Source organism: Stegastes partitus, unplaced genomic scaffold, assembly GCF_000690725.1.
Source record: "Stegastes partitus isolate 25-593 unplaced genomic scaffold, Stegastes_partitus-1.0.2 Scaffold710, whole genome shotgun sequence".
In the NCBI taxonomy this organism is placed as follows: domain Eukaryota; kingdom Metazoa; phylum Chordata; class Actinopteri; family Pomacentridae; genus Stegastes; species Stegastes partitus.
Window position 1 is genome coordinate 171,214 of NW_007578441.1, and position 22,882 is coordinate 194,095.

General features: G+C 42.1%; 3 protein-coding genes across 3 annotated transcripts; 1 reads left to right on the forward strand and 2 right to left on the reverse strand.

The window, feature by feature from the left end:
- The first annotated feature begins 345 nt into the window (after nt 1–345).
- plekhn1 (pleckstrin homology domain containing, family N member 1) lies at nt 346–13,344 on the forward strand. Its single transcript, XM_008291029.1, has 16 exons — nt 346–532; nt 2,250–2,340; nt 2,532–2,693; nt 3,584–3,664; nt 4,167–4,257; nt 6,118–6,251; nt 6,837–6,986; nt 8,156–8,236; nt 8,330–8,405; nt 8,659–8,804; nt 9,107–9,259; nt 9,973–10,215; nt 10,672–10,827; nt 11,125–11,364; nt 11,588–11,648; nt 12,526–13,344. The coding sequence occupies exons 1-16, from the start codon at nt 459–461 to the stop codon at nt 12,708–12,710; spliced, it is 2,124 nt and encodes a 707-aa protein (XP_008289251.1). The 5' UTR covers nt 346–458; the 3' UTR covers nt 12,711–13,344.
- Nucleotides 13,345–14,220: 876 nt separating this feature from the next.
- Nucleotides 14,221–17,768, reverse strand: LOC103364029 (PGC-1 and ERR-induced regulator in muscle protein 1-like). Its single transcript, XM_008291028.1, has 3 exons — nt 17,246–17,768; nt 15,680–15,796; nt 14,221–15,333 (listed from the first exon to the last, which is right to left on the reverse strand). Exons 1-3 carry the CDS (start codon nt 17,349–17,351, stop codon nt 15,218–15,220), a joined length of 339 nt encoding a protein of 112 aa, XP_008289250.1. The 5' UTR covers nt 17,352–17,768; the 3' UTR covers nt 14,221–15,217.
- On the reverse strand, nt 17,374–22,657 carry perm1a (PPARGC1 and ESRR induced regulator, muscle 1a). The gene is made up of 3 exons (XM_008291034.1): nt 22,579–22,657; nt 17,578–21,016; nt 17,374–17,467 (listed from the first exon to the last, which is right to left on the reverse strand). The coding sequence occupies exons 2-3, from the start codon at nt 20,991–20,993 to the stop codon at nt 17,374–17,376; spliced, it is 3,510 nt and encodes a 1,169-aa protein (XP_008289256.1). The 5' UTR covers nt 20,994–21,016; nt 22,579–22,657.
- Nucleotides 22,658–22,882: the final 225 nt, after the last annotated feature.

Consider the following 22,882-nt stretch of genomic DNA (forward strand, 5'->3'; position numbering starts at 1 on the left):
AAGTGTGGAGGCATTTTCATGTCTGGGCATGTCAGTAGAAGTTCCCATCTTCCCTTGTGATTGACACACACCATCCAGTGTGTTTAGTGACCACTGATTGCATTTGGGACCATACAATGAGCTCCATTTGGCTCCTGGAAGGTGTGAAATGGCACACTTCAGCCTGAACCCCCTGCCTTTGTTGTTGGGATTGATTTAGCAGACAGAGGCAACTCAGAGGGAGTGAGTCCTGCTGCTTATTCACCACACACACTGTGACGCAGCCCCAAACTCCACCCCTTTTACGCAGACACACTCTCACAGTCTGACTCTACAGCCTTCACCCTGCCCACTTCTCACTCAGTACAAGTCAGGCTTGAGCAGGGAGCACACTGCACTCTTGGATTTACACTCAACCATCACAGAGGGACTACACTTTATTCTACAGAAGAGCGCAAAGCCCCACAGAGCCCAGCAGCATGGGGAGCAGCATGTCATGTGTCCCCCAGCACAACTTCAGGTTCTCCAGCAAGAGTTTCATTCGCAGAAACAGGTAAGAGCAACTCAACCTGTCCAGGTATTCACACTGTACTTCTGTTAGTGTGTACACAGAGCACATGTCATGGCCTTGGCTGCAGTTAGTTATTTTAGACGGCGTGTTTCAGCTGGAAGGAATTGTTGGTATTTCTTCTGGGTTTGAGCAGTGGGGTTAAACAGAGGCTGTGAATTTTGTGAGGCCGGGGTAAGGATCATATGGTAATAGAGGAAATTCCCGAAGTCGTGCCTGAGTGGTGCCCGTCTGGCCAACGGTGTCAATGATCCAGTTACCATTTGCCTCCTCTTTGCATCTCTGTGAAGACGATCTGCCAGCTGTCAGTGAATCTGGTTTCCCTCCAAAAAAATCCGGACCTGACCCCATTCATTATCATGATCACAATTACCGTTATTAAAAGATAAGCTCTGGTTCGTGACTGCTGATATGTAAGTTAATGGCTTGTACTGATCTGACTTGGAGGCTTTGAACATGAACACAGGAAATGTCTGACATGATTGCGTTATACTTGGGTTTTCTCTCCATTTTTCTTTAATCCTCTGGGATTATATGCCTGGGCATGTTACACTTGGTACAGCCAACTCTACTGGACCAACACATCTGATTCTAATTAGCCTCACCTCCACTCTTCTGTCCTGTGCTGTGTAATGACTCGGGGCCTGGTTTTGTCAAACATGCCATGCACCTTTTAGTTTTCACATAAAAACAGAGTCAAGGCAACAATAGGAAAACAAAAAACAAACGACAGGTTTCAAAACTTAACGGCTGAAGCTTGAACACTGATATACCTTCCAAGTCGGATTGATGGTTCCGCTTGAACAATACATTCAGTGTTCCTGTTTCATGTGTACCCTACTAAGTCTTTGTGTTGGTGAATCAGGCCAAGCTCAGGTATTCCCCACAGAGAAGGGGAATGAGAGGCGCTGAATGCCAGAGCAGTGACTTGGAGAATGCTGGGTGTGCAAATCCACTACCTGTCTATTATCTACAACACATTCCTCTCTCACATTGTATCTGCAAATTGCATGGGAGTGTGTGGTTATTATATTTCTCTGTGTATGAATACATTTTACAAAGGGATTTAATGGAATACCAGCATTTACCAGACACTAATTAGTGATTAATGCTGAACATGTACTTCCTGAATAGACAGTCCTTGATTCCCACCGTGAAAACAAAAGCCTGCGTTGTTGCACCGAGGACTGGCACACATATGTACAGATAAGCAGATAAACTACAAGCTGTGCTTGTAAAAGCAGCCTCCAAGCCTTATCTCTGCAGTAAGGGAGCTTCCTCATAAAGATGTGACACTAATGGTAACAGATGAGGGTCATGCAAAACAAAGAGGTACATTCAATGCTGATTTTCCTATGCATATCCTCACTATCAGGAAGACAAGACCTGGTTGTTCTTATCATTAAATGGCTAGCATTGATGAAAAAAGGACAAAGGAAGGGCCTTGGATTTAGTTTTTATGAGGGGACACAAGTTGATTAAAAGTCAATCTGCTGAGAAAATTCTTCTCTGAATTTAAAGTGCAAAAATTTATTTAGGTCATCTCTCCATCTGACAACAGTAGACAAGAGTGAACTCCCATAAACAGGAAAAGGTTCTCGTTGACACTGCAGTTGGGAAGTTAGCTAAACAGCAAACATGGAATAGATGGTAAACAATGGAGAGTGAGGAGTAACACATGGCTGTCTTCTATCACTTGCAGCAGTCGCCTGTTTCGCAAGAAGAATCCCCAAGAGGGACAGGAGAAGTCCAACAGCATCATCAATATCCTGTGCACAGTCACCCCCAGGAAGGTAAGAAACTCCATCAGCTGGTAGGACACGGTGATAACATGAAACTCAGTCATCTGCATACCAAACAGAACTGCTCTCCTGTGATTGTCCACATGTGCCGTTAGATTTTTATTGCAGCTTCTCTGACTGACTTTAACACCAGGCCTCAAGGGGTTATTCATCATCTTTACTAACAATATGACCGGTTGCAGGAAATGTCCTCCAAAGATCTACAGACGATAGAGAACATAAAATGGGATCCTCCGTTTCCCTACGACCCGGCCAGCGGCTGGAAAAAGAGCAGCATCAATGTGAAGAATTACGGACGGATGATTCACAGCTCCAAAGTTCGTTTCCGTTTCCTCCACTGCCAGGTGAGTGAAGCAAAACAACTTCTGACTGAATGTGTGTTGAAATCTCAGGAAAGCAACAATAAAAGACAACAATGATAAAGCCGCAGAATCCTTTTTGTGGTTACTGAGGTCTCAAACAATGACCAAGCCTACAGTGACACATCATGCCAGTCATCAATGTGAACTGTGTGTCAAAACCAAAAAAAAAAAACAGGTGGAGAGTAACAGGATGTTGCTCTGCAGCCACCAAACACTGAAACTGGCTGCTGGCTTTGACGTGGTGGCTGCCTGTGAATAATCCAATCGGTTTTCCACAATGCGGACCGCAGCCTGTGTTTGGACATGCTTGCTTCTGCTGCGGTTGCGAAACGTCTCCGAGAGAAAACCTCAGGGTAGAGAGAGTTCCTCTGATCCCACGTACTGATAGAGGACATGCCGGCTCCACATGATGGGAAAAGCAATTTATCAAAGCTGTGACACAACAGCTCTGTCAAAAAGTGGAGAGAAAACATTGATAGATTGAGTGACATCATGACGGCTATAGGACATATTACATTATAAAAGAAAGTAAAGCCGCAAAATCAAATTTCCGGTAGGTGCTCACTCAGTGAATCAGCAGATAGTACAAGAACAAGATGTTATAGTACAAAAAAACTGACAAACATAATTCCCGGCTGAGGTTTAAATAATGATTAATCTTCAGATTACAGTGAGGTTGCATTATTTGACTCTTCTCCATGGACGGAAACATCAGAAAAGACGTTAGACATGAGGATCTCCACATGTCTGTATGTGCATGTAAAGTTTCAGTACATCAACACTCAGCCAGCAGGTTTTACAGATTCTAAATGTAAATTTGTATCGCATGGCATTTCTAACACACCACTCACCTTCTCCTACTTTCTCTGCAGGATATACATGACTGCTATCTGGATCTGTTCGAGACACACCTTCATTTTGTCTCCAACAACACAACTGGATTAACATACCAGGTACGATTTTCTAAACTCAACACAGTCACGTCTCTTCTTTCAAATCCATGATTCCTCACTATCTCGGGGTTGATTTTCTTTTTTATAGGATTTACGTTATGTCAGCATAATGTCTGACAGGCGTACCCTGCCAACCAGCACTATGTTGGTAAACACAAAGTATGATTCTCTTACCTCACTTGTCTCATAAAGCATGAGCAGCCATTAATCATCGCTTCACTGCGCCTGCTGAAAACTCAGCTCCACGTCAAAAAGAGACCACTAAGCACCTGTATACAGTATTAGTCAGACTATCGGTGGTGGTAAATGGAGGGCAGACATGAATACATCATTGGCTTACAAGGCTGACCTCAGTGTCAGAGTGAATAATTTTTCAATAAATTTAAGAGCTTGAGAGTCATCTCAAATGGAGAACAATACAGCACTGCATTCAGTCGATCTAATAAGAGAATGTGTTGGTCTGCAGAAGTGTGGTTGAACTTTTGTGTTGTTTTGTGTGTAGGGGACTCTTCCGTTGAAAGAACTCACCATCTGCAACCTGCAACAGAACTGCAATCACAGCCAACCCCAGGAATTTGCCTTTCAAATAAACGGTAAGTTTAACTTCTAGAGAGAACGCATTGGCCCTGTGCCCTGGTATGTCTTAATAATCTGTTTTGTTTTATTGGCTGCATTGAATTGAGCTAATCAATCACTCAGACTGAATACGGCAGGAGGTTTTAAACCAGTGGGTCAAAAACGGTGGCTAAACTAGAGAAGGAGCGAGAAACGTATTTATTTAAGTCAGTTTAATGCTCAGAATCATCTGTCACTATTTTAATTTTTTCTCTCTACTGGTGGCCTTATCTGCTCCTCTCATCAGTTATGGATCAAAGTAGAAATTCTTCTCACTTAAAAAACCGCCAAGAAAACCACACACTATTTTCAGGCTGCAGCATTTCCTATGTTGTCACATTCCAGTGATACAAAGGTGCCGCGACCGGCCCCCTCACCTCTTCACCTCCACTCAAACCCAAGACTAACTAGAGCTGGGCCCCCTTCACCCTCGGTCAGAGGGCCAAATCAGCCTTAAAGGCCCTGCTTGTTAGACAACAGGTGCACTTCAGTCAGTCCAGCTGTCGTGCAGGAAAGCCCAGCTACCGCTCTTAGCCTTGTCACTGCATATAATCTATGGTCACATTCCAAAAACTGCTCAGGTTAATGCCTGTTAGAAATGGCACTTAGCTTTCGAACTCTGAATAGAAAAGAAAAAAAAAAAAGTTTTTTCATTAAGAAGACATAAGCTGCTCTAATGGCTAAATGGCTTACTCCTTGCGTGGGAAACAAAACCAACAAAGTCTGGGATTAACGTAAAATTACTGAGCAATAAAACAATCCAACATGTGAAAACTCCATCCCATTCACAAAGGTGTAAAGTTACTGTGTTTATATGTCTTATCTTCCCAAAATCTCTGCTGTCACAATATTGAGACTCTATGGTTGTTTTCTCATAAAATTGATTCAGCAATTTCCCAGATCGGGTTTGCTATTTCGGGGTATTATATTTCAGTTACAGTCATTGTTCAGTGCGAACCTTTATTTACCTTACGGGAGGCATCACTGACAGGAAACATGCGGAAGAAGCGTGACGAAATTGTGAGTCAAGTGAGAGATGTGATGCAGAGATTTTCCTCTGCGAGCCCAGCGCCGTCCTCTCACCGAGCCAAAAAATGTGGCGTTGGTGAGTTAGAGGGTGACGAAGCAAATACAGCACGAGAGGATGTGTAAAAATTCCTGGAAGCGTGGAGTGGTCTGAATTGATGTGGCTGTGAAAGTTGGATAATGATGGATAATTACTTTAAACAATAGTTAATGGCCACCGTAAAGCGACTGTAACTTAGAAAGAGAGACGTTTCGCAATGCTCGCCTCGCTTGAACTATGAAAAAAACACTTTTATAGGGAGTTCATAAACAGAACTTTGTGAGGGAGTGCTACGGTCAAGGTCTACATTAAGAGCGGGAATGAAAAGAAAAGTCAACAGATGAGGCCACAGTAGGCATGATTAAGAAGCAGTCTACGGGCCATGATTCCAGACAATTACAGTACAAAGCCACAGGGCTGGGATGAAATAGACTATCAGTGGTGGTTATCTGTGGTATGTGTGGGACTGATAGGTAGAGGGAGATTCCAGCTCTATTCATCCAAGGCCCTGTTCATTCCTCCTGGGTTAGCAGTTTGTGGGAGGGAGAGTCTCCTACAATCTTTAAATGCCAAACACAGCAGGTCAAGGGGCTTTTCCTTAATAGGTCTTAAATGTGGTTTCCTGTCCTGAACATATGTTAACGTTTGTTGTATTTATTGCATAACTTCCAAGACTGAGAGCTGTAAGGAAAAAAAGGAGAAAAAAAAGCTCAGAAAGAGAAATCTGGGTGACACTTTCTCTTACTGACCTTGTGACCTTTACCCCCTGCAGGCGTCAGTCTTAACCCCATCATCGTCTACTGTGCCAATCAAAAAGAAATGGACCTTTGGTTTGGCCTGCTGAAAGAAAATATTGAGGCTAATGGAGGCACAGCAATCGCACCTGAAAACTACACCAGAGTGAAAGTAAGTTCAGCAACACTTTTTTTGGTGTTTGAGAAGAGTTATAATATATCAAGTTGCATTAAAAAAAAAAAAGGCTTGTGTCTTTTTGTTTCTAAATTTGAACTTGATTTTCGTTTTTTTTTTTTTTTAATCCACCTGGTGGATTAGTCATAAATACGCTTTGGCTTCAACCATTTCTGATAAAGCAGGATGTGTGAGAGTGTATAAATTTGGTGAGTCAAGCAGGCCACTGCTGCCTCTCCCTGAGGCCTGGATATTAGGGAGCGGCCTTGACCTCATCCTGGGCTGCTTCAAACTAACCCTCACATCTGCACAGAGTTAAAGTGCTGACTCTACACCCACAGGTGGGGAGATGGTTGATGAAACACATGAACCTAGATGTGTCACGAGAGAAGAAAACAAATGAGCTGCTGATTCCTTTATAAGCCTCGGCTTAGAAGCATTTTCGATGTAGAAACATTAGTGACATTCCAGGGAAAGAAGCCAAATCAGCATGTTTAAATTGACTTAAGGGCAGAGCTCTGTTCATATTTACTTTGCGATGATTCTGACTAACTCCTGTAACCCTCTTTGTGCTTACTGTAGCTAAACAAGAACGAGGCTCCTGAGGGAAGAGAGGAACTGAGAAACTCTGTCAACAGAGAACCCATCTACGAGTGGGAGGGTTCTCAGCGGGACAGCCTGGGCCCCATCACCTATGTGACTAAAGTCCGACTGCAGCACCTACCTTGTCAGGTACGACATAGCCACAACTTATCAAGACTGAATCATTATCCCTCATCACTTGACCATTTATGGAAATGTACAGTACAGCAGACGAACCCATGATACATACATGTTTGCAAACCCTGGGAATTTTCGACATGGTGAATAAAAGCAGAGCATCAACAGCTCTAAATCCAGGTGACTCACACATAGTTTTCTAATTGGGCAATACGCATTACCTCAACACAATGTAAGGAGTGAGTGACGAGGGCGGAGGCCATGTTTTGGCAAATTGCACATCTCCTATTATCTGTATTTTTCTGTCAAGGTATACAACAGTGTCAGATACCTGCAACCACCTGATGAAAAATTGAACTCAACGCAAACCATATCAGACATGAACACAAACAAATAACGCTATTTTAGCTTCATGTTGCAGCCCATTAAAACAGTAGTCATGACACAGCTTGCATAGATATCTGTAATTAATTCACTGTGGGAAATGGCGGCAGCCCGATTGAAGTGTGTGAGATTTAGGGCTTGGGTGTGTGAGAGGCATTTGCTCGGCTCACGCAGTGACTCGACTCACCTCACAGCTGGAATGTCAGCTGTCTGTCCGGACACACCCTCCCAAGAGAGAGAGGAAACATAAACTCTGAGTCTGCCGCACCTTTAAATGCCCCGCTAACTGGTTTGACTGAAGTTCTTAGTGGGATTTAAAGCATGCGTCCCAACACAGTATTAAAGGATAACACTGGCATTTTTGTTTCAAGTTTGCACCAGGTCCCACGCTTACCTTTGTACCTTGGGCTATTCATAGTCTTATCTCTGCTGGAGTTATCAGCGGTGGCTTTTCTTACCTTTAGATGTTTGGTGCCTGTTCGTCTTGTACAGTATCTACACTTGCAAACAGCGTGACAAACAGACCCTTAACGAGGAACTAATAACTCATGCAGCCCTTAAAAATTCAGGCTTTAACAGATTACTTTTTACTATGACTTTTAACAGAATAGAAATAGAATAGAATAGAACTTTATTGATCCCTTTGGTGGAAACCTCAGGGAAATTGCTGAAATTACTAACACTACAATGATGAAAAAAAATAGATGGTAGAAATATAAACTAGATACACAAAGCTGGCAAACTGGATTTAGTGTGACACATACTGCATAAAGCTAACTGTAATCATATTTCCACAGGAACAGAGCGACAGACTACTGGTGATGTATCCATCAACCCTGATCATCCTATCAGAGGAAAATGATGGGCTCTTCTATAAGGTACTGTACTTCTAGCATATCCTGAGTTGTGTGCATCCAGTAAATTGAGTGTTTGCATCAAGGAGTTGTGCTAATGAGTCATTATGATTTCAGGGAAAACTTCCGCTCAACATGATAACGGTGACCACGCCCTGTCAAGACGTCAAGCCCAACACCTTTAAGATTGAAGGTAAATAAACCGATTCAGTCTCTTTGCTACGCCGTCATTTAAATGGACATGTTAAAGGGATTTTAATGAGTGTACATTCTTGCGCATGTTTGATGCAAAGTGGCCTTTTCCATGACTCTGCTCGCGTCACGGAGTGTAACCCCTCCATGAATGAGCTGGTTTTATCCCTGCTGAATAACAATCTTGCTATAGCACATTCCAGTGAGCAAGTGGACCAAATGACGGCCTTTGTCCTCCCCTCTTCTCTTCCCAGGGAAGCTGATCAACCCCATAGTGGTGTCCTGTCTGGATAGGACCGAGTTCTGCGACTGGATCCAGCATTTCAAAGCTGCTGACGTACCCGTTCTCAGCCCCCCGCCCCCCGTGTATGACATCATCTACACCCCGACCAACACGGAGGTGAGGCTTGCTCTGCCGTTTACAGCAGGAAATGATTACGTTACTCACAGCTGCTAATGATCCGTAGCTATTGAGAGACCTATCTTTTGTGAACCTGCGGTTGGTGTGATGTGAACTATATGGAAATGTGATAACGGAGACTGACAGCTAACTTGGCCTCGCCTCCTTTGTAAATTTACACGGGTGATGACTATGAACTGATTTCCTCCACCTCTACTACAATTACCGGTTCAATTAAAGTCTAAAAAAAGACTTGGTTCACAGCCATATTTAATCTAATTTTTGTGTCCTTCTATCTCCAGGCCCCAAAGTTTGACAGATGGAGTGGACAGAGTCAAGGAAAGATAGAGCATCACAAATTCAGTCAGTCAACAAGTGGACATGGGTCCCTGAACCTTCAGTTACCAGTTCATGGGGAAAACCCTCTCTCCCCAGGATACTCTGAGCCCCTCTGTGTAAGTCAGCTGTTTATATATTCTTGAAATAATAAACCTAATCAAGCACACTAACACTACAATATTGACCTAGATATAAATGTGGTAGCAGTTGATTATACGTTGTCATAAAAGACTCGTGTTTGTTTTGGCGGAGCTGAGCAGCAACACCTTTCTTTAGCGCAGTTAATTATTAAGCAATGTCTACAGACGAAAGCACTCCTGTTACACATGCTCAGGTGTTGATCCTCAGGCTCATATTTTGCAAAACATTTATCCATCCAAACAAGTTTTAAATGCAGAGAAATAAGACACCCTGAGATCCTGCTTCAGGAGTGAAAAGTTTGCTTGTTAAGTTCAGACTCTTTGAGAAGTACTGGAGCACTCAGCATTATCAGGACATCTGACCAAACTCCCCCAGGAGATGGGCCATGCAGGCCGCCTGCCCATCCAATTAGCTTAAAGTGGAGAGGGCTGAGTGCCCAGAAGAAATGTTGCTGTTCACCTTCAGATCTACCACTCTCCCAATTAAATTAATGGAAGTTTTTTTTTTTTTTGTCTCACACTCTGTTCACTAAAAAATACAAGATAATACAGAAAACTAATGCTGAAGAGACAGTTGATAGTGTTTATTCAACAAGGACTCAGGTGTCAAAGTCTCTGATGCAACACATGTCATAAAACCACAACTCTCGGCTGACTTCTTCCCTGGGTGTGTTTGTTTCTCTCTACAGTACAGCTCCAGCCGTCCCTCTTCGACTGAGACTGCCCGGCTGGGCAGCAGAAACAACAGCATGTCCTCCCACACCAGGCCTGAGCGCGACCACCGACCTTTGTCGCAGCGCTACTCGTCCCCCCAGCACGGCTCCTACCTGCAGCCTGCAGAGAGCTCGGTGCTGTCGCAGATCTACAGCACGCCTTACTCTGGCCTACATCGTATCAGCCCACAGCGGCTGGAGAAGGCCCCACTTGTCAAGGTAATTCAGTCTGGCGTCTTAACTTGATAACCGAATATTCCCTTTGAGACTGTTGACTTATTTTACATGTCATGTGCACAGCAACTAAAATAGACACGGCGAGCAGTAGGCTGGAGGGGTCATCATGTGTATGGTGTTAACAAATGGAGTTACGTTGGCATTTATGTAAACTGAGGTTGAAAGATCGAACTACTTAACGGTGCAAAGAATTAAATCTCTATTATAAAAACGTTTACTATATTTAGCGCCTATCTCTACTGCTCCACTGTTCTGGCAGTAATCCAAAACCTAATTTAGTAATCAGATCATAAAGCCCAATACTATTTGTGGATTATGTAATTGTTTACTGTGTCTATCACTTGAAGTGTGACAAATAGAAAGACGGAAGGAAACTATGATTGATTTGTCTTTCCTCGCGTGGTGTAAACTAACTCTCGGTTCTGTCTGAACCCTCAGTCTAACAGCTGGAGCACTCCACAGACGTCCCTGAGCTACTCCCTGCACACCCCCCAGCGCCACTCAGACATGTGCGCCCCACGACAACCCTTGTCGCCTCTGTATGATGAGCCCTGCAGCCCTGAAATCTACTCGCTGGATGAGGCTAGGCCGATGGTAAGTGGGTCAACGATACTGGATCCATTGCTTCAATTTACACCTGCACAGCCTGTGTGATATCAAGCAGTGCAAACACACAAACACGTACACACATACGGCTTTGGTCAAGGTGATAGATGCTTTTTGTCTGTCAAATCTTCCACTTTTTTTTATTTTTTTTGGTAAAATCACATCAAAGCAGCCCCATTACAAAACATGCATTGCCAAATTTTGCCATACATGGGTGAAACCTAAACTCCTGCTTTACAAGCTTATAGCTGCCCTTCTCTGACGTGTCCCATTCTGTTCTTTTAGCAGCAGAGCTGGCACGAACCCATCCACCTCCAACACCACCAGCAGGAACTCCTGCCCTCCTCCTTCCAGCTCCACACCCCTCCAATGGGCAGACGCTGCAGGAGAAGCCTGGTCCTGACCAACTCCCAGGGTCAGGCTCTGGGCCTGGAGATGGAGATGCCTCAAAACCAAGTAGAGCAGAGAGCCGAAGCCGTGGCAAGGCTAAAGCTGCTGCCTCTGCCCAGCCAAGTGCCAGAGCAGGTGAGAAGCACAGATATGCTCATGTCTCAGGACACTCCGGTTTCTTGGAATGCTGTGGTACAAAGTGAAATGCTACATGGTGGTAGAGCGAGTATATATACTTGTGCTGCAGGTGATATTTGAACAGGTGCTTCAGATGAAACACATATTTTAGGAAACTTGAGAGTGTTTGTTGTAGTTGATCGTGGGATGTAACTTTCTCTGTTTTCACATGTGTTGACAGATACTTCTCCCGTCGAGCTCTGCGAGGTTGAACGCTCAGATGCCATACGGTTACTCACCAGGTAAGAATTGAAAGCATGTGTTCACAAACCTGATGAAACATTTCTCTGTATATGTAGCGTGTGCCTGTGTGTGGTGTTCAAGTGTGTTCAAGCCCTAATAAAAACGTCTTTACCTTAAAGATGTTTGATCTTGTCACAAGCACAGTGTTATTTTCCTGGCAGAGCTGGATAAATTTATAGTTCTATGAAGCAACAATGGGCACTCTTTCAAATCTTAAACACTACAGGATCATATGTCCACAGAAGTGTGAGTTATGAAAGTCAGCACAGTGAGCTGCCTTCCTAAATACCACCAAGGACACAGAGCATTGCTTGCTCTCCATTACACCATAAATCTAACACTGCATGCACTTTGGATTGACTGAACTCTTCAGTCTGTCAGCAGGTAGACAGAAGGTCAAAGGTTACAGAATTGAAGGTGCAGCAAACGTGACAATGAAATGCAGCTTAGTGCAGCTTTGAAAGCCACTTGTGCAGACGTCCTCAGTGTAAGAGAACACTGTTCCACAGACCGGATTCACTCCTCTGCTGTGATCGACAGCACACAACTGCACACCTGAATCTAAAGGCGCTTTTATCGCATATAAAACAACGCCTGTCTTTATCTATTTGCAGATTATTTTTTAAATGTGCGATAAGATTGCGATTTCACTTGACAGGCTGCACGTTTTTATACTATCTGAATACAAATAGCAGGTGAAGGTGTGGTAGCAGTGGCATGCTACACTACTGGTTGTACAGTAACAGATTATATTTTGGGACAATGCAAATCACACTATGATTACTGTGGGACTGTGTCCAAGTTTATTCAGTCAGGGCGAGGTTTGTCTTTCACAGCTTGAAACTTAAAGCCTGGGAATCTTCTTTCGTCCTATAGATCACCATTCGTACCTTGAACCCACAGAACCAGATGACCAGGAAATGGACTATGATAACATTTGGGACTACGACTGTGATAGTGGAATGATTCAGCCAACGTCTGGAATTTCGACACACTGGACGGGATTAGACTTTGGGGCCAGAGGCCTTGGTGCCATGGCAACCCAGCAGAGATGGTCATAAAACAAAACAATAGCGCCGGCACCCGTCTGGACGTGTGCAAACAACAGATCTCTATCAGAGGGATAATAAAAGCCAACAAGCACAGCCGGTGTTGCTGCTGTTGTGTACAGTATGAACGGACAAATCCCAGGAACTGCTTTGTTAGGTGTGAGGTAGTGGAGCAGAGAATGCAGGTATGAAAGAAAATAGCAAGTAGCAAAACAATATGAAAGTGAAAAACAAAAAAATGTAGCATTCAAGAAGAAGACAGTAGAGCTTTAAGGTTATTTTTTTAATGTATTATACAACCGCACTGTTAAATATGTAGTATCTCTGATTTTCTAAGATGTAAAGGATTTTCTAACAGGTTGTCCATTTTACCTACTGTTATACACTTCCTTTTGTTTCAGATTAAAGCTATAAAAAGCATTCCATCAGGGCTTGTTATAGTAAAGAATGGATGTATATTTTTGTAAATGTTGTACATTTGTTGTGTTACACTAAAAGGCAAATAGATGTGGATTTAACTGACTGCCTTAAAGGTGCTAATATTACGATTAATACTGTACAGTACTGAAACCTGTGTGACTTTTTCCTTTTTTGTTTGAGGTGTTTATTTATATTTGAAAATAAAACTGTAAAAATATATCAACAAGTTTGTGTCTGCTGAGTTTTGTTCTAAATACAGTCTTGATACGAGTATGCATGGGAATAATGAACACCATAATGTATGTGTTTATTATTGCTATTATTCAGCTTTGCCTTTACTTTCTTTTTATTTGTCTGTTTCCCCAAAGTCAGTTAAGTTTTCCTTAATCCAGTGAATCATTGTGTAATCTTGCTCAAACCAGTTACTGTTAAAAATATCCAACCATGCCATTAAGTGTAATAATTACACAAATTGCGGACGCCACAGGCGGCAACATGCCTCTTTCCTCCATGTGTACAGAAAAATGTCAAAATCTGGTGTGATATTATTCAATATATGCACATATGCACCAGTTTGCCTATGGCTGTTAGACATGCTGCATTACTGCCCAGTTTTAAACGCAAACCAAAGATCCTTTTAATCGGTCAAGCATTACTTTTAAATCTATGTAGGATCTAGCACTGGTGTTTTAATACGTATTTAAATATTCATATGCACATACGGAAATGCATCAAAATCCAAGTGGGTGTTTGTGCTGTGAGGAGTAATGTCTGTTCCATTATACAACTCAACTTTGCCATCTGCTGGAGAAAAAAAAAGATCCTTCAAGAGAAATTCTTTGCAGTTTCTAATCTGAATACTTGGCAATAAAGTCACATAAGGACATTTTAATAATTTATTATGTTAATTAGTGGCCTGAACTAAAAGTCTAGGTCTACACTTACGTTTTTAGAATAAACAGTTTGTGTGAATCATTTGAAAACTGCAGCTTACACAGCTGTGGCTCTCCAGTTCAGGTTCTTACATTTACATTTAGTTTGTCGCCCCCTAGTGTTTAAAGGGTATGAGTGCGTTTTAAATAACAGACTCACAACACACAAGTCACAGACACAGTTTACTGTAGTTAATCTGAGAGACACAAACATCTCTGTGCAACCTACACGACAATAATGAACAGTCATCTATAAATGATCTATATGAAAATAAAATGCCCTGCACGGATACTGGCACAGAATACTGTCCCCGAAATATATGATATGTTTTTAAGGGAGTGTTGTTGAATTGCAATGCTAAATATTGCACCTGTGCAATACATTTGTGAAATAATTGCTAGAAAGAAACTTTGGATTTAAGAATCTGCAATAAAAAATTAACATAATGGAAACAAACAAGCTCATCAAGCACAGTCCTACATTCTGCCATTGCCTCAAGTTATTCCATTTATCACACACCCATCTATCATCTCAAGTCTGTACAGCTCTGAGTAAACCTGCCTCTAATCTCCCTCAAGCACATACTGGAACATTATTTACAGATATCTAAAGTCTTCTTTCACATAAATAAACATGTCTCATCTTGCCTTTGGTCATTTTATATATTATATGAATGCTTTCAGATGTTAAGGGGTCAAAGTAAAATAATTGAAATGGAGGTAAAAATGTTTATCTGAAGTTCAGGAGCAGCACCACACCTCAAACTCTGCCCTTCTTGCCTTATGCCCAAAAAAGCCTACCTATCCTGCACACCTGTTTGTTCTTGCCATGCCCCACCCTACATCCTTTTTCTTCTTCTGCCTCTCTCCTGTTTCTTTAAGGTGGGGGTCTGCCACTGATTTCTAAGGAAACCTTTCCACACTGCAACCGCTTATCTTACTTCTCACTTAAAAACAATCATGCACATCTGACTGATGATATGGTCCTTGCTCATGAACAAGAAGTCAAACAACTGTTATTAGGATGAATAAAGCTTAAGAGTGCCAACATGTAACAACACATCAAAATTCCATGAAGCACTCATGTCCTGCAACGGCTCATTTCAGGTCTTCGTGGAAAATTGAATCATTCCAATCATGACGTATTCAGAGCCAGAAGGAATCGGATCAAGAATTAGAAAGTGCAGCTTGGTGCAGTTTCGTCTCACTGGCCGCTGCCTTCACTTTGACGTACTTACGCAGGTATCGGATGGCTGACAGAGCGCTTACATTCGCGAGCAGAACTGTGATGACACAAACAAAAGTCATCACATTACTGACAAGACTTGAACTTCTTCTGATTTTTTTTATTGATGCATGGGTTTCTCTTCCTGAAGATGATGACTTTATTCTAGTGTTTTGGGAATTTTAGGCCACTATTTACTGATTTTGCATGCCTTACAGCCTGATCCTTGGAGTCCTGAAATGAACTCAAATGAATGGATTTCAATATCAAATTGAATTGCACGGCTAAAAACTGAAGTAGTGATCGAATAAACAGCTGCTTTGTAATTTCAGTTTTCAAAAAGCAAAATTTGCAGGTTTACTAATGTATTGAGGTACATGAATACAACAGATTATCACACATACCAGCCTTCCAGGCATCTCCAACTTGTGGGTTTGCAGTCTTCAGCACCCATGACGCAAATGCAATACAAACCAGACACATATCTGACTGTTTAAGGGGCAGCAGCGAGGCATCCAACCCTGCACAGACAGAAAACATCTTCAATCATTAAGCTGTTTACTAAAACACAACACACAAGATGATAACTATTCACAGATCTACGGAGAAGCCCACTGGGAGGTCAGGGAAATTATAATCAGTAATGAAATACCAACAGCTGTAGACAAGCTCCCAGTAATATGGTGGGACTTCCTCTTTTGTCGCACTGTGACCTGGCTACTGCCTGCACAGCTTAAACTTCTGCAAACAAACAAGGCTGCTTGATGCCACTGGTGTTTGAAATTGTGACTCTTGTGGCCTTAAAAATAATCCTTAACGATAAGCTCTCAACATTAGATGTCATATTTATGAGGTACTTTCTTATTAAAGTGTACTGGAGTTGGAAGAAGAGGAATTTACATATGCATAAAGTGTCTTCAAGACAAGGTAATTTAATTTTCCTTCACAGCCTAACATAAATTAGTGTGCCCTCCTGGCAGCTTAGACAAGACGCTCATTGAGAGAAGTCGAGTTATCACGTACTACCATTCCTCTTGGCTTCATCTCTACGTGCTCGCAGTCAGTCAGTGTCGTCTGACAGCTGAGGAAAGAGAATCCGTCCCGGTCATGACTGTAACAGCTGACTGACTAACATGTCCTACACTATAACTAACCACATGTGAGGAAAACAAAAAATGTGACATGCATTGTCTTAAAGGAAGTAATATATACCTAACAAGCGACTGGTTTAACGAAGACGCTGTGTGTTAGAGTTAAACCAAACCTTTTTTCTTGTTTGGTTTTACAGTCATCTCATTAAAATTAGGGTAGTAAGGGAAATTAGAGTTGCACAAAGTGACTCAGAAATGTAAAGCTTAAAATGGTCTAAACAATAATAGTAATCACCTGATGCTGACGAAATGTAATAGGTGGTTTGTTTTTCACCATTTCAACAGGTTGTAAAGCACCTGAAGACTGCTTCAGATTTGACAGTTTTGTGCAACAGAAGATTTAAACATCTTACTGAAATCTGACTGTCTATGTAAAACCAAATGGGATTGTCTCACCTCATCCAGCACATACGAGAATAGGCTTGATCAGAATTAGTGGGTATCAAGACAGGATCAAGGCATAAACAGCATTTTGTGTGTGTGTTCAAATCTAAATCTTGTGTTTTGAGTTTTAGTGACTGTTTTTGTTTCTGTTTTTTATGTGCACCACAAACATCTTGGTTTTAATTTGCAGATAGTATTACTGATTATTTCAGGACTTGGGACTATTTGGGACTGTGTATTGATTCATGCAAACATAGAAAGAGCTCAGAGGATTAGGTGTCTACAAACCAACCAAAACAGATCATATCTAACTTAACTGAAGTAAGGGAGACCTGAAGACTTATTTCACCACCGAATATTGCAATTACTGTGGTAAAAGCTAGTAGTAGCCCAACCATAGTTACAGTTTGCAACATTACCTTAAACAGGACTTACTTGGATTTGAAACAGTCGTCTGTAAGTCTTCATATGTGAAAGGCTGCTGTGTTAGTTGTCTGGAGATTCTTTCTTCCAAGTGGTAAAGCAGCGGGTCTGGAAACATCACATCTTGATTTCCAAGTACATTAAGTGGAGAAACAGTCCTCTGAAGGGATCTGCCACTTGGCTTTACAGGTACAGGAGACAGAGAGGTTGACCTTGGCTTCTGGACTGTAGATGCTGTAAAATTAATGTTCCTGAAGGACAGTGTTGTTTTCCAGAAGAAATTCTGTCTCAGGTCATTATCTGTGAAAAAATTCTCATATATGTCCGTAGAAATCGGCCTTGACTCGTGGCTGAACCGGGACACCACCCTCACGGGGCTGCATGTATCTTCATCATCAGATTCCACGGAAGAATCATCCGATGATGATGATGCGAAGAAATAATCATAAGCCTCTGGGAACTGCAGATTTCTATTAGCTGAGCGAGAGTAGGAAAAGATGGGAACTGGCTTGTCTTGGGCCTTATCTTCAGCTGTGATGAGAGGGTAGAAGAAAGTTTCTGTATCAAACTCAGAGAAAAAGTGATCATATGTTTCAGGGACAGAATCTCCATCAGTGTAGAAGGCGGTCATGTTATCTGTCGCTGATTGACTGGGGGCGGATTGTTTTCCTCCGAAGAAGTACTGAAATATATCTATGAGAGAGATGCTGTATGTGTCTGACAAGGAGGCAGCGTCTCTTCCTTGCTTAGGCACAAATCCCTCAGAGAAATACTCTGATTCTCCTTCATCTAAGGTTTGCAAAGTGTCACCTTTCCTTCTGTAGCTGAAAGAGTCAGATTCCAGGGCATGTAAATTTTGCACGCTGACATTTTTGTAAATCTTTCTGAGGCCCTGCTGAGCCGTTTCAGAGATGACAGTTTGGGAAGTGTCAGCCACGGATGTCAACATCATATTCTCCGGGTAAATATCGGCCTCTCTGCTCACGGAGACAAGTTCACTCTCCCACATCACACTTCTTGAAGGGGAAGAATGTAAACTTGATTCTACAGAATCAAGAACGCTGGATGTTTCCTCGTTGGTTTGCTCAAGTTTGGACTCATCCACTTGAGTAAAAAAGCCGGAATCAGTCATTGCAAACAGGTTTGTTTCCTCACTTTCCTGCAGAGGCGGGAGGGCTCTTTTGTTGGTCATTCGCAAACCCAAAATGTCATTTATTGTCAGCTTCTCCATCTCTCTCCAAAAAGAAGACATGGCAAACACAGAATTTGGTTCCTTTTCAGGTCTGCGTTCAGCTTTGCATGCTGTGAGGGTATCCACTGTTCCACCCAGTAAGTCGCATTCTGATCCTGGTTTGCTTTTGAGTTCAGACGTAACATCTTCTTCCTTGTGTTTTGCCAAGATTAGTGTCTTTTTTTCTCCTTGACATTCAGAATCATGCTCACTGACAGATGAACAAGAACTAACTGACATGTCAGTGATACTTTCATTTGAGAGCGACGTGAGAGATTCTATGTCCAGAGTACAGCAGGAAGATACATGTGTGATTTCTGAAGGACTTGTCAGTAAGTCTTCAGACAAGGACGATTTGGTTTCTGTCTGACTGTTACTTGTTAAAACCTGTATTTGTGATGCTGCGAACTGAGCACTATCCTCTTTAGAGTTTATCTCTGATAAAACATCGCATTTGGACAAAGGTTGAACCTCTGCACAAGAATCTATTTGATCTACTGTATTATTTGTATCTAAACTTGAGGGACTTTTAGACAGACAGCTTTTATCAGGCAAAGCATTAATACAATCTGAAGTCAAATTAGTGGAAGTTACTTTATTGGAAACCTCATCTCGGAATGGACACGCTCCGGTTTCAAACTGTTGAGGTTTTGTATTAAGAGCGTGAGAAATAATCCCAGCAGTTGCAGACGCAGAAAACTGAGTCTTTTCCAGCGGGGTGCTATATTGGTCTGTGTTGTGACAGTCCATTTCCAGCTGTTGTTGGGGCTCAGCCTCCTTTTGACACAGTGTGTGCTCTTCTCTGCCAGAATTTCCAGCCTCTCCGGCCAGGACTGTCATAGCAGCGGATAGTTTGTCATTTTGGCTGACTTCCACAGCAGGAGCATTTGACTCTGCACGCGGTAAAAGACTGCGAGCTGCTGATTCGACCTCTGCTGGAGAACATTTTGGATTTTGTTCCTTTTCACAACCAGTGACAGAATGTTCTCTTTCATCAGACTGCTGGAGAGCCCCTGTGTTTTCATTCTTGCTTTGATTTTCTCCAGCCATGCCTGATTTACCAGTTACACCGCCAGCAATTGAAACTGGGCGCCCAGAATATGCATTCGGTCCAGCAGATTCTTCTACCTGTAACTTGCTGCGAGGCTGTGAATTTGTTGTTACATTGGCACTGCTGTTTGGCACAGACATCAAACTGTGATCAGTTTGACTTAGTGGGGTTACTGACCTATTGCTAGCTGAAATGTTTTCAGCGGAGCCTGTTACTGTACACCTTTTCTGTCTAACTACGCTTTCTGGCAAATACTGGTACTGACTGTCATGTGGAAGAACAGAGTGGGAAAGATCACTTACTTTTACATTTTTAGCAGATATATTTAGCGGGAAATTGTTGGTAACTGAATATGGAGTAAAGGGTATTTTTTGTGGTTCATTTAAATAAAATGAATTAAAATCCTCAGATACACACTGACCTGCTCCTCGTCTCAAAGCATACCGCTCCTCTTCTGAATCACTCTGCTTAACCGAACCCTGCCTCTCATAAATATTCCCCCCCTCACTCTGCTCCACACTGAGTCGTCTCTTCTTTCTCTTTTTCCTTTTGATGGAGGCAGATGGAGATGATTCTTGGCTCGCTGCTTTGTTTGTACTTCCTGTATCTGACTGTAAAACATTAAATGTTTGGTCTTCCCTCCATTTAACATTTTCTAAAGTGAGAGGTGCCAACAAACCTTCCTGCTTTACGTCATCCAGAGGTGTGCGCGTTTCCACATTGTAAGCGTGAGCCGTTGTTTCTGAGCAGACGTCTGGTGAGTCATGAGACTGATGTATTACCTCATTTACTTTGGTTTCTGCGCAGGTTTCCTCTCTGATGAATAACTCTATTGCAGCTGATTTGTTAGTCTTGAGCTCTGAGTTATCGACTGTGGGTTCTGGAGAAATGTTGGACTCAGCCTCGACTTTTTTCATTGTGTTTATGTTCCTGATGGTGTCGAGAGGCCTCGCCGTCTCTTTGCCAACTGCTGCTTCACCCCTGGCAGGCAGAGAGTTTAACTTGGGGATGTTTTCTGGCAGAGCACTTTCACTGGCATGTTGCCCATCACTACAGCGCTCCTCCTCTCTGATTTTTCCATCTCTCTCTTGGCTTGGCTCTGAGGGCTGCTCAGCCTCTGTGAGACTTTTCAGCTTTTCAAAGAAAATATTGACAGACTGCAGGTGTAAGTCCTCCTCGCTGCCCGAGAGGACGCTCTCCATTCCACTGGTGCTGTGTTTGCTGAGGTAATGCTCCACAGGAGAGCCCTCGCAGTGTGGGGGTCCATCAATGGGGCGGTCAGCTTCTGAAAAGCCTGCTGTTAGCTCCACTCTCTGAGCTCTTCTAGCAAGAATGGCTCCTGTATCATCAATGTCACTCATCCCTGAATCATCCACACCTGCTAATGAAGGAGGAAGCAGATTACACTCCTCGCATTCTGCAAAGAAGCGTTCCCAGTCACGGTCACAGATCTCCACGCTGTATTCAAAGTCATCCATTTTTGACTCGGGCTCAAAACAATCTGCAGAAAATAGAATAAAGCAGCTTTAATATAAAATGAATCACTTTTAAAAGTAGATGTATTACTTTCAGGTAGTTTTAGCATCATAGAGTTCTTAATGCAAATGCAGTGAATATCAAAATCAATCAAAAAACAGAAGTGAAACCTTCATTATCCTTTTTTTTAAATTACTTCACAATTGTCCCTCTATTTACTGTTAATTGTTCGGGTTTGGGTTGTTATTTGAGAATATGATTTCTAAACAAAAATTTTAAAAAATACTCAATATTGTAAGGTTCAATTTAGAATATATTTGGTGCTTCTGGTTGCATTGTACCATTCACAGCTGGGGGAGTCAGTACAGCCAGCTAAAGGCTCAGTCGCACAACCAGTAATTTAACAACTACACTATGTTAGGCATTAATAAAATGCTAGGAACAATACATCCATTATCTATACACCACTTAATCCTCACTAGGGTCGTGGGGGGCTGGAGTCTATCCCAGTTGACTCAGGGTGAAGGCAGGGGACATCCTGGACAGGTCACCAGTCTATCACAGGGCTACACTTAGAGACACAGAATCGAGCACATTCACATTCACACCTACGATTTAGAATCACCAATTAGCCTCAACATGTTTTTGGACTGTGTGGGAGGAAGCTGGAGAACCTGGAGAGAACCCACGCCCACGAGAGAGAACATGCAAACTCTACACAGAAAGGTTCAGGATCTTCTAGCTGCGAGGCAACTGTGCTAACCACTGAGACACCTTGCAGCCCAACAATACATCATCTATAATATTATTATAATGATGTTGTCTTTCTTTACTGTAATTGTTAAATTCATTCGATTCTGTTCAGTTGAAACAAAAGGCTCCAGTCTGTGAGCAAAGTTCACTTATGTCTCCAAACCCCACTAAAATGTAGTAGCACATAAATTGTTGCATGGTCAGATGTGCTACGTAGATAATGTGACTGCACCACTGGGTCCGTGGCTGGCTGTGGACTTCACCCTAATGGCGCTGTCCAATCACAAAACCAAAACAAAATTTTAATATGAAGTAATTTTTTATTTATTCCTGAAGCAACAACCACAATGTGAATTAAAAATTGAACTGTGAGACAATTATGCATTTGCGAGATAATTAAAAAATTGATAATGAAAGTTTCAGACTAATTTTTCTGCAAAACATTACATGAGCTTTATTACAAGCATGGATGCTAAACCCTAGAGTTGAATAAGTAAACTAAATCAACAAATTAATAAAGCCACTAATGCAATTAAATAACACATATCGATTTTACCAGTGCGTTATTGTAGCACAATTTAAATGATGTAACTTATATAAATATAATGCAACAACTTGCTACAATATCTAGCAATGTAGCACAATACAGTATAATATAGCATAGTGTGAATGTCTTTTTGTTTCCCTATTGCTAATTAAACTAACTTAAAATATTTAGAATGAAAACAGATAGTAATAGTATTATATATACACCCACACATATAAAGAAAGTATTAGGTTCTTTTGTATTTTTACCCGCCTTATTGTGCTTGTACATCCAAACATGCTTCCTACCTGTTCTGCTTCAGCTGTGGTCCTGGTCTGTAGGAGATGAAGGTCAGTGTCCCACCAAGCACCATGCTGTATGCTCTTTGGTGGGCGTGCTTGTGCGTGCAGCACGGCATGCCCCATGATTTGATAAATATAGAGTGGTACTTCTGATCACGTAATACACACAGTGTTCTTACAGCAGCAGACTCCGACAGAGGTATAACATTTCAGAACTTTAAATAGTTTCTCCACTAGGAAACTGCTAAACTGGTTACACTGTAGTTTTAGTTTTACTATTGTTGGGTTCGGAAGCATATTGCTGAAATCT

What these genes read in the sequence shown, in the direction of transcription:
- perm1a (XM_008291034.1), bottom strand. Translation starts at nt 20,993, where the DNA reads ATGGATGACTTTGAATACAGCGTGGAGATCTGTGACCGTGACTGGGAA. An exon ending in GTGTCCCGGTTCAGCCACGA is followed by an intron (nt 17,468 to 17,577) that starts GTCAAGGCCGAT and finishes TTAATTTTACAG; the next exon opens with CATCTACAGTCCAGAAGCCA.
- plekhn1 (XM_008291029.1), top strand. Translation starts at nt 459, where the DNA reads ATGGGGAGCAGCATGTCATGTGTCCCCCAGCACAACTTCAGGTTCTCC. An exon ending in ATTTGCCTTTCAAATAAACG is followed by an intron (nt 4,258 to 6,117) that starts GTAAGTTTAACT and finishes TACCCCCTGCAG; the next exon opens with GCGTCAGTCTTAACCCCATC. An exon ending in TGCAGCACCTACCTTGTCAG is followed by an intron (nt 6,987 to 8,155) that starts GTACGACATAGC and finishes ATATTTCCACAG; the next exon opens with GAACAGAGCGACAGACTACT.
- LOC103364029 (XM_008291028.1), bottom strand. Translation starts at nt 17,351, where the DNA reads ATGTTTCCAGACCCGCTGCTTTACCACTTGGAAGAAAGAATCTCCAGA. An exon ending in GACGACTGTTTCAAATCCAA is followed by an intron (nt 15,797 to 17,245) that starts GTAAGTCCTGTT and finishes CTGTCTGTGCAG; the next exon opens with GGTTGGATGCCTCGCTGCTG. An exon ending in TGGAGATGCCTGGAAGGCTG is followed by an intron (nt 15,334 to 15,679) that starts GTATGTGTGATA and finishes GTGTCATCACAG; the next exon opens with TTCTGCTCGCGAATGTAAGC.